Source organism: Rhagoletis pomonella, unplaced genomic scaffold, assembly GCF_013731165.1.
Source record: "Rhagoletis pomonella isolate Grant_MI unplaced genomic scaffold, Rhpom_1.0 Rhpom_scaffold_00002, whole genome shotgun sequence".
NCBI lineage: Eukaryota > Metazoa > Arthropoda > Insecta > Diptera > Tephritidae > Rhagoletis > Rhagoletis pomonella.
Window position 1 is genome coordinate 64,143,573 of NW_023458556.1, and position 13,325 is coordinate 64,156,897.

Genomic DNA, 13,325 nt, shown 5'->3' on the forward strand with positions numbered 1-13,325 from the left:
CTTAATACTAAAATTTGTATACTTAAATGTATTACGAGTTGGGTTGGTGCTCTTTCATATGCGTATTTTTTGAATTTAGCACGCTTTTTTAATTCTAAACTTCTTTCTCTCAGTGCACCAGTTTAATTTGTGAAATAGTTACATTTCGAGATAGTTGCACAAGCAATAGTTGATGATTAGTATATGAACCTAAATACGTTCAAAATCACGTGTACAGAGTTATACAATTATATTAAGGAAAAGACAAAAGTTTTGAAACAAGTTCACAGCAACGAAAAATATGACTGATATTTTAATGTTATCTTGTACTTAAATTTTTTTCTTTCATGAAACCTACAGTACTTATAAGTACAGTGCCGTACAAAATTATTGGCTCAGAGGCTCTTTCATCAGATCACAATTTCTAATCAGATCTTTTAGAAAAATTTTGAAAATGTAGCTTTTGAGCCAATTAATAAAGTGCAAGTCCGAAGTTGCCAGCAAATTTCGTTGATTTTTAGCATTTATATTTTTTGCTGACAGTGTCTTCCATATAAAAAGAATTATCGAACATAGTTTGTATGGAAGAAACTCTCAGTAAAAACAATACCAAAAATCAACTAAAATTTAATAGGCTGCAAAACTTTATTTTAAACTTTTTATAAAAAGTCTGATTAGAATATTGCAAATTTGTTGAATTTTCCCGAGTTTAGCACAAAGTTTAACAATTTTATTTTTATGTTTTTTCATATACATATTTAGTATAAACTGTATTGGTACAAAGAATAAAAAAAGGTTCATGCATTGTCAAAAATTCTCTGTGCTTTAGTTGTAATAAGTTGTTTTGTTTTGTTGGCGTACGTTGTAATGATCTCATGATCTCATGTTTTTATGTTTTTGTTTTTGTCTGTCAAAATAAAATTTCACTACATCCTTTCGCACGTCGAAATGAAAGGGAAGGGAGCGAGAGGCCCTCCCTAAAGTGTCCCGGTTTGGCAACAGAGATATCTGGCAGCCCTAATGTGTTGACAATGAATCTGTGTGGTTTGAAAAAGGCGAACCTACTGTAAAATGCAAAAAGTTATTATGAAGCCGAAATCCCGAAATATCTCGGGATCCCGGGATTAGAATTTTTACATCCCGAAATCCCGGGATTGTTAAAATGCTTCGGGATTGAATGCCCTAGTTTGTATGTACGTATTTATGTATATATGCATTTATGTATGTATGTACATATGCATGTATTTTGTCTTCACAGAGAAAAGTAAGTAACGAAGATATTATAATCGTTTGTGCCGCAGAAACAAAAAACAAGTAAGCACTTGTTAACACCCCCAAAATAGTTTGCTACTTGTAGCAGTTATGCTGTATACCTGAATGAAATATAGTCCTTGGTGAAAAAATGTATTTGTGGCCTGTTGTTCAAGGACATATGTACATACATATGTAGGCATGTATATATGGATATGTAGACATGGGAAAATTTGCGTAAACAAAGAATAGGGACCGGTTCGCATACAACTTTGGCGTCGCCAGCTGTTGCAAATAAATAAAATTAAATAAAATGTTTTTTCCTGTTAATCAAATGAAGGCAAGAAATATAATTTTTCATGTAATTATTGATATGAAATATTAATTTATCTCTCGTTAATATGTTAATTTATTGGCCAAAGTAGTCTCTGCCAAGCTTCATTGTAGAACGCATTCTTTTAACTTGCGTTCTGTCAAACCAACGCCAACTACAAAGTCAACGCGAAAGTTCTATGTGGACCAGCCTAAATTATCAAATAGCGGTTTGTATTATCCTACATACATACATATGTATGGGGGCTAAACCAGGAATATTCATTTGAAAATGCTGATGTCCTACTCATTTATGAAATGAAAGACAAAATAATGATTTTTATAAATATTATATTCTCATTTATACATATGTAACATAGTTACTTAGTCAAATTACTAAGTAATTACTTGTATGTAAGAATACAAAGACAAATTATTTATCAGAAGCATTGCCCCTTACATATTGAAAAAAAGTAATCAGCCCTATTCTGCATTTCGATTACGTTCCCGCATTCCGCTCCGCTGGAATCGAACTTAGGTATTCTGCGTTACGATCGAAACGAAAGAAGAAGAGGAAGACAGAAAACATCTTTCGAAATTAGCTGTTTGCCTAGGAATGTGTGAAATCGAAACAAAACAAAGAGATATTTGCCACCAAACTATAGCAGCACATCAAGTTAAAGTTTGTAAATATTTTAAAATAACTAAATATACCTAGCATCACTGTAATTTAAAAATAAAATTTAAGTGGATACATAGTTATAATGAAATCCATAGCCGCGGCGTTATTGCTTGAAGAGAAGAACGAGTCCCAGATTGCTGATGCGGAAGTTGAAAGGCGGAGATTTAGGGACATGTTTGATCTTTTTTAGATGAGTGAAGAGTGATAAGGAATTCATCTTGTACTCTATTACTCATCGTTTAAAGTGAAATTATAAACGTTGTTTGAGCACTCCACAACATTTGCATTTACTACAGAGTGGAAGATTTGAACGCAAATTAATCACATTTTGAAAGCCGTCAGGAGGAGGGGAAGAACAAAGCTTATCTTTCCATAGCAAATCGCATTCGAGACAACATACGCACCTCTTTTTAAAAAGTTAGTAAAAACGAGTGCAATAATAAAAGCATATTTTTAATGTAACTTCACATTTTATGTATGTATGTATATATGTGCATACTTCTATTAATTTTATATTAAAAAAATAAATTGCATTCAGTGCATTTCACAGTCTTTTTTATAGATAATGTAAACAAAAACGCCTGGACTTCCACTTTGAAAACGTCGCGCAATATCCCTTTTGGTTGCCATTATTTGAGCCAATTTTTCGTATTGCCCGTATTACCGCTCGCGAAAACACAGAAATCGAGAAAATTCATTTATGATGACTTTTACAATCATGCATAGTATATTTTACTTAAATTTTTTATATAATTTTATTATTTAAACCCACGAAAATAACAATTGAAACGTTCTCCGTCAACAAATTTGCAACTTAGAAAAACGGAACTACGATCGAAATGTAGAATAGGTATAATCGTAAATTTCGAAGATTGATCGAAAGGAAACGGAACGCAGAATACCAAAGTTGCCAAACGGAGAAAATTTCGATTCGAGTCGAAATGCAGAATAGGGCTGAATAAAAGCTCTCAAAAAAGCAAAATCGCTACAGCGAAAAAAGCGTTTGAAAAACGGCATAAATTCAAATCCGCATAAAAAAGAACCGCATAAAAAGAGACCTAAGCGTATAAGTTGAAATTTTATAAGAAATTATTGCACATTAAAAACATTATACCTACATAGATATGTATGTACATATGTGCCTACCTAGTAGATAAAACTGGTCAAAATAGCACGAATCTATTCTTCTGTGCATGAGAATATATACATAAATATATACAAACATATTTGTATATACATATGTATGTATATACATATCTGCATGCGTGCATACAATCCTTTACTCGAAATTCTTAGTTGCTGCAATTTTTATCCCAAACAACCAAACAACGCGTTTGCCTGTCTAATCTGCTTACCTCATTTGCCTCGCTCGTTTACTCGCCTCATCTGCCTCGCTCGTCTGCTGCTGCAAATGAGTGCCTCGCTCGCAACGACGCCCTCGCGAGGACAGAGCTTATGAGACCCTCGTTTGCTTGCCGCTCTTCTCTTGCGCTGCCCTCGTTTGCTTACTCGCTCGCTGGCTGCCCAGCGCGTGCGCTCGTACTTAACGAGTGCTCGTTTGCAAACAGCCCCGCTTGTTGCTCGTGAGTTGCGCTAGCTCAGAGCAAACTAACGAGCGAGCGAGGGGCTAAAATGGGGCAAATCCGAACCCTGGAACCAGGGTAATCGGATCTCTCTTGGCACTCCGTCACTGCTAGAGGTAATGATTGGGCTCCGATCATGGCATTCATAGGCCAGGAGTCGTGATAGGTGATGACCGACTCTCTATGAACGTCATTGATCGCTCGTCGGTACGTCCTCGGGTCCAGTGGTTGGTCTATGTAAATCTGGACCGCCTCCTTGTATACGAATATGTGCCCCCTGACGCGGAGGCTCCTCCTCTAGCAAACGTCTGTTGGGATGTTCACTTCTGTGGCACCCCACCATAAACGGCTTACCTCACTGTGTAGGTGGTGCTCAGGCGAATCAGAAGGCACCCTGTCGCTGTCCGGAAAGCGGCGTTCTGACAAGTCTGTAGCTTCGTACACTGCATCGAACTAGTCGCCGGCGATCAAACTCGTGCTTCATAGTTTAGAACCGGTCGGTTATTTGCCTTGTATGTTGCCAGCGACGTCATGTGGGTGTCGCCATATGAGGTAGAGCCTGCATAAGTAGTTCTTTAGACAGCTACAATATCCGGACCGTAATTAGGCCATAAAGGCGTAGGTCTCAGGAGGGTGTTGCGCTTTTCTCCCAGATAATTATAAATTTCGTTCCTGCGTTTTATGGAAGAAAATGCTCAACACCTTGGACAAAAGAAAACTCAAAAGAATTAAGGGTAAATTTAAGCGTCTTGAAACTTACACCTTACTATGCAAAACTTTCTAAGAAATGTTATTAAAAAATCTAAATTTTGATGAACATTTTTTTTAATTTGATAACTTTTTGAGAATTTTGTGCAAGCTTTGAAACTTGTATTTACATATCGATGGCTGAGTGGAAGATCGACCTCTCTCGGCAGCCAGTTCGAAAACGCCCACGACAGTCGGGTCTACGTAACCGGAACGACCCAGATTTATATCTGGCCAAGGACTGTCACTCCAGCAACACTCCCCAAAAAGTCTTTGGGGAATTTGTATGCTGCTACAACAACAACAACAAAAACGCCCTATCTCAGAAAATTTTTGAACAACGCTCTATCTCAGAAAACTTTTCAAGAACGCCCTACTTCAGAATTTGATTGAAAAACGCTCTATCTCGGAATTTAGTTGAAGAACGCCCTATCTCAGCTGCCGATTCAAAATCGCCATATCTCAGCTTATTTTCAATGTATTTTTGTTTGAGATAGGGCGTTTTTGAACCGAATTCCGAGATAGCGCGTTCTTCAACTAAATTTTGAGATAGGGTGTTTTACAATAAAATTCTGAAATAAGGCGTTTTTCAATCAAATTCTGAAGTAGTAGCCATCGATATGTGGTTTTTGATATACATATGTAGGTCGGACCCATGATTCAATAATAAAAGGTTTGCTCAGAAAACAGTTTTCTCGCTCCCTCTTGACAAAATCGGTTCCCTTAGCAAGGCACTGTGTGTGGGTTCGTGTGTGTGTGCAAAGCTTTTGTAAGGGAGTTAAGGGAGTGTCAAAACTCTAATGTCAATAATGAGCAAACCTTTTATTATTGAATCCTGGGTCGGACCTTATTTTAAATGAAATTTATTAAATATATTCAACAAGTTTTATTGAGCTTGAGGCCGTTTTTAATGAAAAACTTATTGTGGAAAAGCAACAATAATTAAATATAAATAAATAAACTTATCGAGCTCTGACCGCAAAAAGAAAACGTAAGCGACTTTTTTCCTGCATTTCTGCTTAAAAATAAAATTTCAAAAAATGTCGTCTACGTTTGTTGGCGGTTAAGGCTCGATATGTCCGTAAATAAATACAGCTCGGAGCCAAATAAAATACCGGAGCGGAGCTATTGCGGAGCGATGAAAAAACCTTTGCTCCGAAGGCCTGACGTTAGTCTGTGTGGGCCGAGACAAAAAACTCTCTCCTTGACGAAGTGGCGCTGTTGTTCATTCCGTGTGCAGACTTGGTCCCTCCATTGTGTTCGTGGACGTTCTTGTTCTCGTTGTCCGTCCTTGGCTGCCAGGTCGGTTCATAAGGGTAAAGAAATTACAATTGAAGAGTGCCTCACCTGAAATTGTATTGAATAAAGCCAAGAATAAAAAGTAAGCTATGTGTATAAGTAATATTCTTTGAGAATCATCAAACGTTGTATGTAGATCCTAGGCTAGAATCAATATTTAAAAAAATATAATAACTTAATTTGCATTAAAAACAGTTACATATAGTATGAGTTTTACTGTATAATTCAAATAATATAATTTCAGTGGACTGGTGCTGCAGGACTTAACGTTTGTTCACGTTGGAAACCCAGACTATTTAAAAGAAGGTGTAGTTAACTTTTCAAAACGTTGGCAGCAATACAATCTTATAGAGAATATGAAACGTTTCAAAAAATGGTTTGTAACGAAAATTTACATTTCTTTAGCCAACAAGCCCAATTTGATTCATTAATAAAACCTTTCTCATTCCCAGTGAGTACAATTTTAAGCGGAACGAACGCATTATACGGTTCTTTGATAACTTTGAGTATGAATTGGGAGAGGAAGAGATGTGGCAAATATCAGAAAGCATAAAACCGCGTGGAAGACGACCTGTGCAAGCGTAAAATGTGCGAAATAACTACACATCAATATCCCACATATCCTGATGGAATACTCAATTAAACGTTAGCAAAGAATTTGAGAGGAAACCTGCAAAAGCCAGAAAAAAACAAGGATTACAACAATATATTCAAGCCTGGAGTATATCATTTAATAAGATGAAAAAAGCGGCAAACAACATTGCACAGCTATTGAAAAGTAATTAAATATTTCAAAGCACAATTATAGTCCACACTTGCTATCTTAATCAAATAGTGATAATCAGCATTCTGCACTCATTTAAAGCACATAATCCATTGCGAACTAATTTAAGGAAAGCAGAAAATATGCACAAATGTTGCAGTTTGGAAGTAGTAATGTTTAAAATCATACATATATTAGCAGAGTAAAAAATATAAACGATTAATGGGTCGATTACGGATAGTAATGCAGCTATCGTCAGGTTCTGTAGAGTTATCGATAAAGCAAGCTGTGCTAGTAAAATTAAATTATTAAAATAAAGAGTTTAAAAAAGTCAGCAATAATGCTAAGTTCAGTACAACTATTTGTTTAAAAGGGAGAGAAGTGCATGAACGCGGCCTCAATCAGGCGGCATTTAAAGGATAATTCCAACTACCGCCAGTTAGCGCCTGCACTGTAAGCAAAAGTTAATGCTTTCAAGATTTTTCTTTTATTATCTTTTTGTGTTCAAATTCAAAGTATACTTTTAAATTTTCACAGTAATAACAAAAGTGTAGTCTGTATACACACTTTGTAGCAACTGCAGTTGCCAGTTGAGAGTTGCCAGTTGCCATCTGTAATATCGTTTCGGCAACTGGCAACGCAAGTGAAGGGCCTGTTCGAGGCACGTAATAAACGCGGCATTACTGTCGTACTGATGAAAATTTGCAACACTGTTGCAACTGCCCAACTGATAATACGTTGCTAGAAATTCACACAGAATGTGATACTTTAATAATTCGCGCAACACTGCGGCTGTGATTGCACCTCGAACAAGCCCGAAGTTCGGTTGCTATCGATAATCGACCCATAAATTAGCAAACCAATATATGTATATGTATCAGATCAATAGAAAATCAATCGATGGAGCAACAAGAAACCAAACCAAAATGCACCGACAAAAACACAACGAAATTTGTATTCATATTTTTGTGCACCGTACCAATTTTATTTATATCTCAACTGCAATGTCCAGTCTACAACAATATGGTGCTCCATAAAACAAGCAATCTAATTAAATTCTTATTCTTATAAAACTACAACAAATCAACGATTAATATGTGAACCGTCAAACTCTGTATAATGGAGATGTAAAGGCAAGCGCTTAGCGATCCAAAACGAAAGAACTTTAAAAGTTAACTTAGGTTTTATGAAAGTTGTAACTTCTATTTATTTTCTTGAATTGCTGCGTTACTTTTTATAAGTGTTGTAATTATGGAATTTGCATATTTAGTGCAACCAGTGAAATGGACGTATCTGTCAAGAGCCTTCTAAAGTTGGCTCAGAGACTTTTCGTACTCCTCAGTCCTCTCCTTGTAATATTTGTTCTTGCAGTATTTTCAAAGTCTTCTTCTGAATTGGAGCGTTTGCTTTTTCTTTTTCGTTAGTTGTGGCTTGTTAGTTTTGTATAACTTCTCACTCTATCACGCTTTTGGTTTGAAAAAATCTGCCACAAGGATGACATTTTGGGGATTGCTTAAAAAAAATCATAATCAATTTATTCCTTTTTAAAAAACTTGTGGATATACGTATTAGGTGGAAAGTACACGTTGCAAATAGTAAGTGTAATATCCAGACTAGTAGTTTTTGCTATAATAATGTCTTGTCTCGTGTTGTATTCGTTTTTGCTATATCGTATTCCTTTATTGAAACCTATGACTACCCCTCCGTACCAGTCCGCTCTGGTTTTCTTTAGCATGTTGAAGTTTAAGAGTTTATGGTTACTAACTTGGTCGTCATGTGAACAAGTCTCCTGAATGCAGAAAATCTACATGATTCTAATTATTAAAAAAATCTACGTAACTCTTGTTGATTTTTAGGCTTTGAATATTATATTAGTTGCGTTCCAGATGCTTCACGATATTCACGAAATTCACGATTTGCAGGAACTGCTGTTTTCCCCATTAATAAACCTTATGGGAGGTGGTCACCTGGAACGACTTCCTGTAAAAACCTGCAAATCGTGAAGCATCTGGAACGCAACTATTGTAAGATTTTTATACTCATCATTTGTGTTGACAATGACTCTGTCATCAATATTCACTTTACATATATTTTCTAAACATTTTACTAGGGGCTCTTTTCTGTCTATTTCAAATTTCTTTATTAATAATCGGACGGGTACTTTTCAATTTCTGTAGCTTTGCTTTATTTAGGGCACTGATACACCGGCTGCGTTTCCGTTTTTTTTGCTTTTGGATTTTGGGTTTGCCTGTTTTTGTGGCTGTGTCATTTGTGGGCTTCCTTTCAACGTATGTAACTGTATTTTATTGTGGTCAATTTACGGTTTATAAAGCGATCTTTGTCTTTAGTACCCGTAATGTTTGGCTTTATCGGCGGGAAGGCTTCTTCATAGTTTTCCAAAATTGAAAACAGGTTGTTTCAGATTGAAATTATAAACATCCAGAGCCTCTCTTTCGATATTTTTAACTGTCATAACTTCTAAAATTGTCTCTTCCTTGTGTCATCCTTTGCACGCTTTGTTAACCCTAGAACACACACCCGGTTACAAATGTATCCACTTTCAACTTTGAAGTGTTGTAACTTTTGAACCGCTATACCTCCGGATCTAGGAAGATTATTTAGTTTTGAGTTCAAATTCAAAATTTGAACCAGATCGGACCATTGGTTCAGGAGCTACAGCCTTCCAAACACATTATATACGTAAACACACACCCGGGATACGTTTGTACCCCAATAGTAAAAATCCTCATAATGATAAAAAAGAAACATTTTTTATATTATTTTTTTATTTGAAAAATTAAAAATATTCATTTCACACATTATATTATTGACTTTTATTATAAAAATTATAAAAATGCATCTTGTATCTAAGGAAAATCATGGCAAATAGAGCAATTTGTTGATGTGACCGAATGTTCAAGACACATTGGCTTCTTACATTTGTCGCACAGCTTTCTGGTTTTTCTACGGCGTTTTTCCTCTTGTGCGTAACATAAATAGCAAGATCCGGACACAGGTTTTGGCGTGCGCGCTGCGGCAGATGTTGATGCTGCTGTTGACACCATTGATTTCACCGGTCGGTTGAAATATGCTTCAATAGCAATTTTAGTCGAAAAATTTCGCGTCACTTGACGATTTATGGCTCTGGCTTCAATAATGGGCATACACAATGCTTCAGCCAAGCTGCGCAGGATCTGCTTACGCTTGTTGTTTGTTCTCCAAGGCAACATAGGGTTATTCAAATCGTAGACAATGTAGGCTGCAAGAGCTGTAATGTCCAACATGTTGAAGAACATCGCTAGTGGCCATCGTTTTGTTTGTCTTTGTGTTGGATATTCCGCAAACATTTGGTCCATTCGATCAACACCACCTTTGGTACGATTATAATATTCAATTATTTCAGGTTTCCCACTGTCAGCTATTTCAGCATCATTATGCATGGTCGAAAGCAAAATTACTGCTTTATTTTTTTTGGGAACATAAGAGCACATTGTCACATTATTTTTGAAGCCAAATGTCGTTGAACCAATTGTCCTGTTTTTGTTCTGCTTCATTTCTTGAGGAATATATGATTTGTTTTTGCGCAAAGTTCCAACGATCGTGAGTTTCCAGGTGAGAAGCAGTTCTGCAACTGGCAAGGTCGTAAACAAATTGTCCATTGTAATGTTTCGGCCACTTCCTTGGTATTTGGCAGACAAATCCTTCACCACTTTTTTTTTTCACTTTTGAATTTCTTCTTCATCTTCTGAGTCAAAGTCATAGGGAGCGTCATCGTCACAAATTTCATCAAATAAAGATTGTATATATGATTCTCGCTGTTCCTCAGTTAGCCTGCATAATAAAAAAATTTGTATATGTTTATATTGTTGCTTATTTTACATTTTTTACCTTCTATATGCTGCACTTGATAAATATTCGTTTCTACTTGAAGTCATTTCGTATCCAGTTATTTATAGTTTCAGTTATATTTATTTTCACTTATATTTTCACTTCTTACACTTTTGAGCACCAAAACAATAATGAAAATATCAATAGGCAGCATTTATAACAACACCTCGTGTGAAAACAACCCTTGCAGCTGCATATAAAATACAAAAACCAGTTATACCAGTGTATTTGCTACCTACGTACCCATACCTTGCGCGACCTTTTTGCACATATCTTTTGAACCAGGTAGAATATTTCAATGAAATAAAAACCAAAATGTGTATTCGTTGTTACTCTACAAGTATATTATTATAAATTATATTATTTTGTTTTGCATTTATCAGGACAACAACAAAAACAAAAATCCACTGTTGCATGTCCTGACTTTATTTGCCCATATCGCTGGAACCAGTAGGAATATTCGAATGAAACAAAAGACAAAATACTTGTTATATATTAAAATATACATTTCAAAAAAAAAAATCATAGAAATCGGTTGAATAAGCATTAAAAAAACCGCAAAATAAGGTCCCGGGTACAAACGTATCCCGGGTGTGTGTTTACGTGGTATTTTCTGGGTGTGTGTTCTAGGGTTAAACGAGTTATGCCTTTCTTCACCACATAAAATACAGTTGTTGGCTTGCTACTGCAGCCATCCTCCATACCACATAACACGCACCTATTCTTGGCTCTGCAACCCAGCTTGGTGTGACCCAGCCTTCCACAGTTGAAACACCGCCAGGCTCTTGGTATATAATGAGTAATTTTTAGTTTTACGTAAATAAGATCCAGCGTTTCTGGCAAATCATTGCCTTGAAAACCTTTCTTCACTGTTACCGTTGGTATAAATTTGTCCCTGTTATCCTGGTCTCGTCTAGTTATTCTTGTTACGGATGTTACTTTTGTTTCCGATTTAATATCTCTTCCTCCGAAAAGGACGTGGGGATTTGGCGAGCAAACTCCCTTCGTTTCTACAAAACTCCTAGGAATAAAAGGTTTCATTTGATTTTTTTGTTAACTCTTGTTTTTCAAGGCACTTATTTGCCAGAGTATATGACTAAAAAAAAGCTTGTAAAAACAAACTTTATATAGAGATCTATCCTATAGTTTTGATATTTTTAATGCCTTCAATTTTAAAATTACCAATTTTTCTCAAAGGAATATACCATTTTTCAGCCTTATTGCACAGCAGGACTATTAGGATTTTCCGTACTTTTCACTTGCACTTTGGTTGTTAGGATTGCTGTTGGTAACCGTAGTTGCTACTTGCGCGCCATTTGTAGCTTTAGCTGCCACCTTCACTTGCCCTTTTCCTACTTCACCTTTGATGTTTTCACTTAAACCATAACTCGTTACTTTGAAAAACGTGCTTTTGGAACTTACATACCTTGTAAAGGTGGTAGTGGTATTCCGTTACCTGTATCTTTTTTAGATTTTTTGCTAAAATTGTCGGAACTAAGTTTAATGTTTTCGTCCTCAGTCTCAGAGTCTGGGTTTTTGTCCGTCTTGTCCTTGTTTTGTCTTTCTCTATTGTAAGGTGCTTTCTCTTGATTCCTGCCAGCCTCAAACTTATTTGAGGTTAGCCCGGATTCAGACCTCACTCATGTTAAACACCCAATCCGACGCCGGGCGTCCGCCATTGTAATACTCTACGTAATTTTTTTCTTACACTGTGTAAAAGTATATGAAAAACTATTACCTTGTTTATACCTACTCAAGAACCGCATTAACAAAAAGATGATTTGACTCAACACATATTTCTTTCCAGCATTTATACCTGTATGGTTATAGCGCACTCGCTGAAACCGTATTCAAAACTAAACAAAATTGTTATTTTTATTCAATATTTCTTAAATAATTAATTTGCGCGGTGGACCGAAATGGAAGCGAACAAGAACTCAAATTTGTTACAATAATAATTCAAATTTAAAAGGTGATGTATAAAGAAAATCAGCCTTTTTTCACTTCGCGTCAAATGAGTGATGTGTTTATACCTGTTTTCTAACCGATGTGAGAAATAAAAAAGCGATTTGAAAACCGATTCGAGTCAATACACTTTTGAATTTCGCAGCGTATTGAAATTTGGTTTAAGCTTCCGTTTTGAATCACAGCGAACTGGGTCAAAGCGCTTTATTTGCTGGTATAAACAAGGTAAACAAAGTCTCACCATTTCATCCACTTGCAACTGATGGAACACTTCTATGCGGTCGGCTTACACTGCTGTATTAATTATAATTAAGAATAACACAAAACTGACTTTGCATACAATATGCTGAAAAAATTGGACACACGTACACAATTTTAAAATCTATGACACGGAGAATTGAACCTCCACCCACGGCTGCTGATGTTGGAATGTAAAGTTGGAGGTATTTTCAACTATCATAGAGTAATGATCATTGACCGAGAGCTGTTTATGACCCTTCCTATAACATTGGTACTATTAGTTTGGGTGATTTTAATGCCATTTATGCGGATGCTAATGTCTCTTTTTGGACCTCTCGACACATGCATTAAGTGGGTCCTAGTGAAACTGAAATATGTGTGTATGTCGTCGTTGAGATTGTGAAGTTTGGCGGTGCAACCGTTAAAAAGTAAGGAGAAAAGGGAGCTTCCCTGTAGTACCCTTAGGGCTAAAAAATTTGTTATCCATTCTACATAGAGTTCCACCCGACCAATATCATTTTAAGATACATATTCACACTATAGAACAGAATATGACATGTTTATTTTGCTGTTTAAAGTACTAATTTGATGGAGAATGTGATTCAAACCATGCACC

At 36.1% G+C, this 13,325-nt stretch overlaps 1 protein-coding gene across 1 annotated transcript in view; it reads left to right on the forward strand.

Moving 5' to 3' along the window:
* The window catches only part of LOC118733974 (guanine nucleotide-releasing factor 2), a 37,464-nt gene extending 29,775 nt beyond the window's left edge, over positions 1-7,689 (forward strand). The window contains exons 18-19 of the mRNA XM_036463633.1: positions 6,098-6,229; positions 6,306-7,689. Coding sequence (XP_036319526.1) covers positions 6,098-6,229; positions 6,306-6,438 — 265 coding nt within the window. The 3' untranslated portion in view covers positions 6,439-7,689. The remainder of the gene's footprint in view (positions 1-6,097; positions 6,230-6,305) is intronic.
* The last annotated feature ends 5,636 nt before the right edge of the window (positions 7,690-13,325 follow it).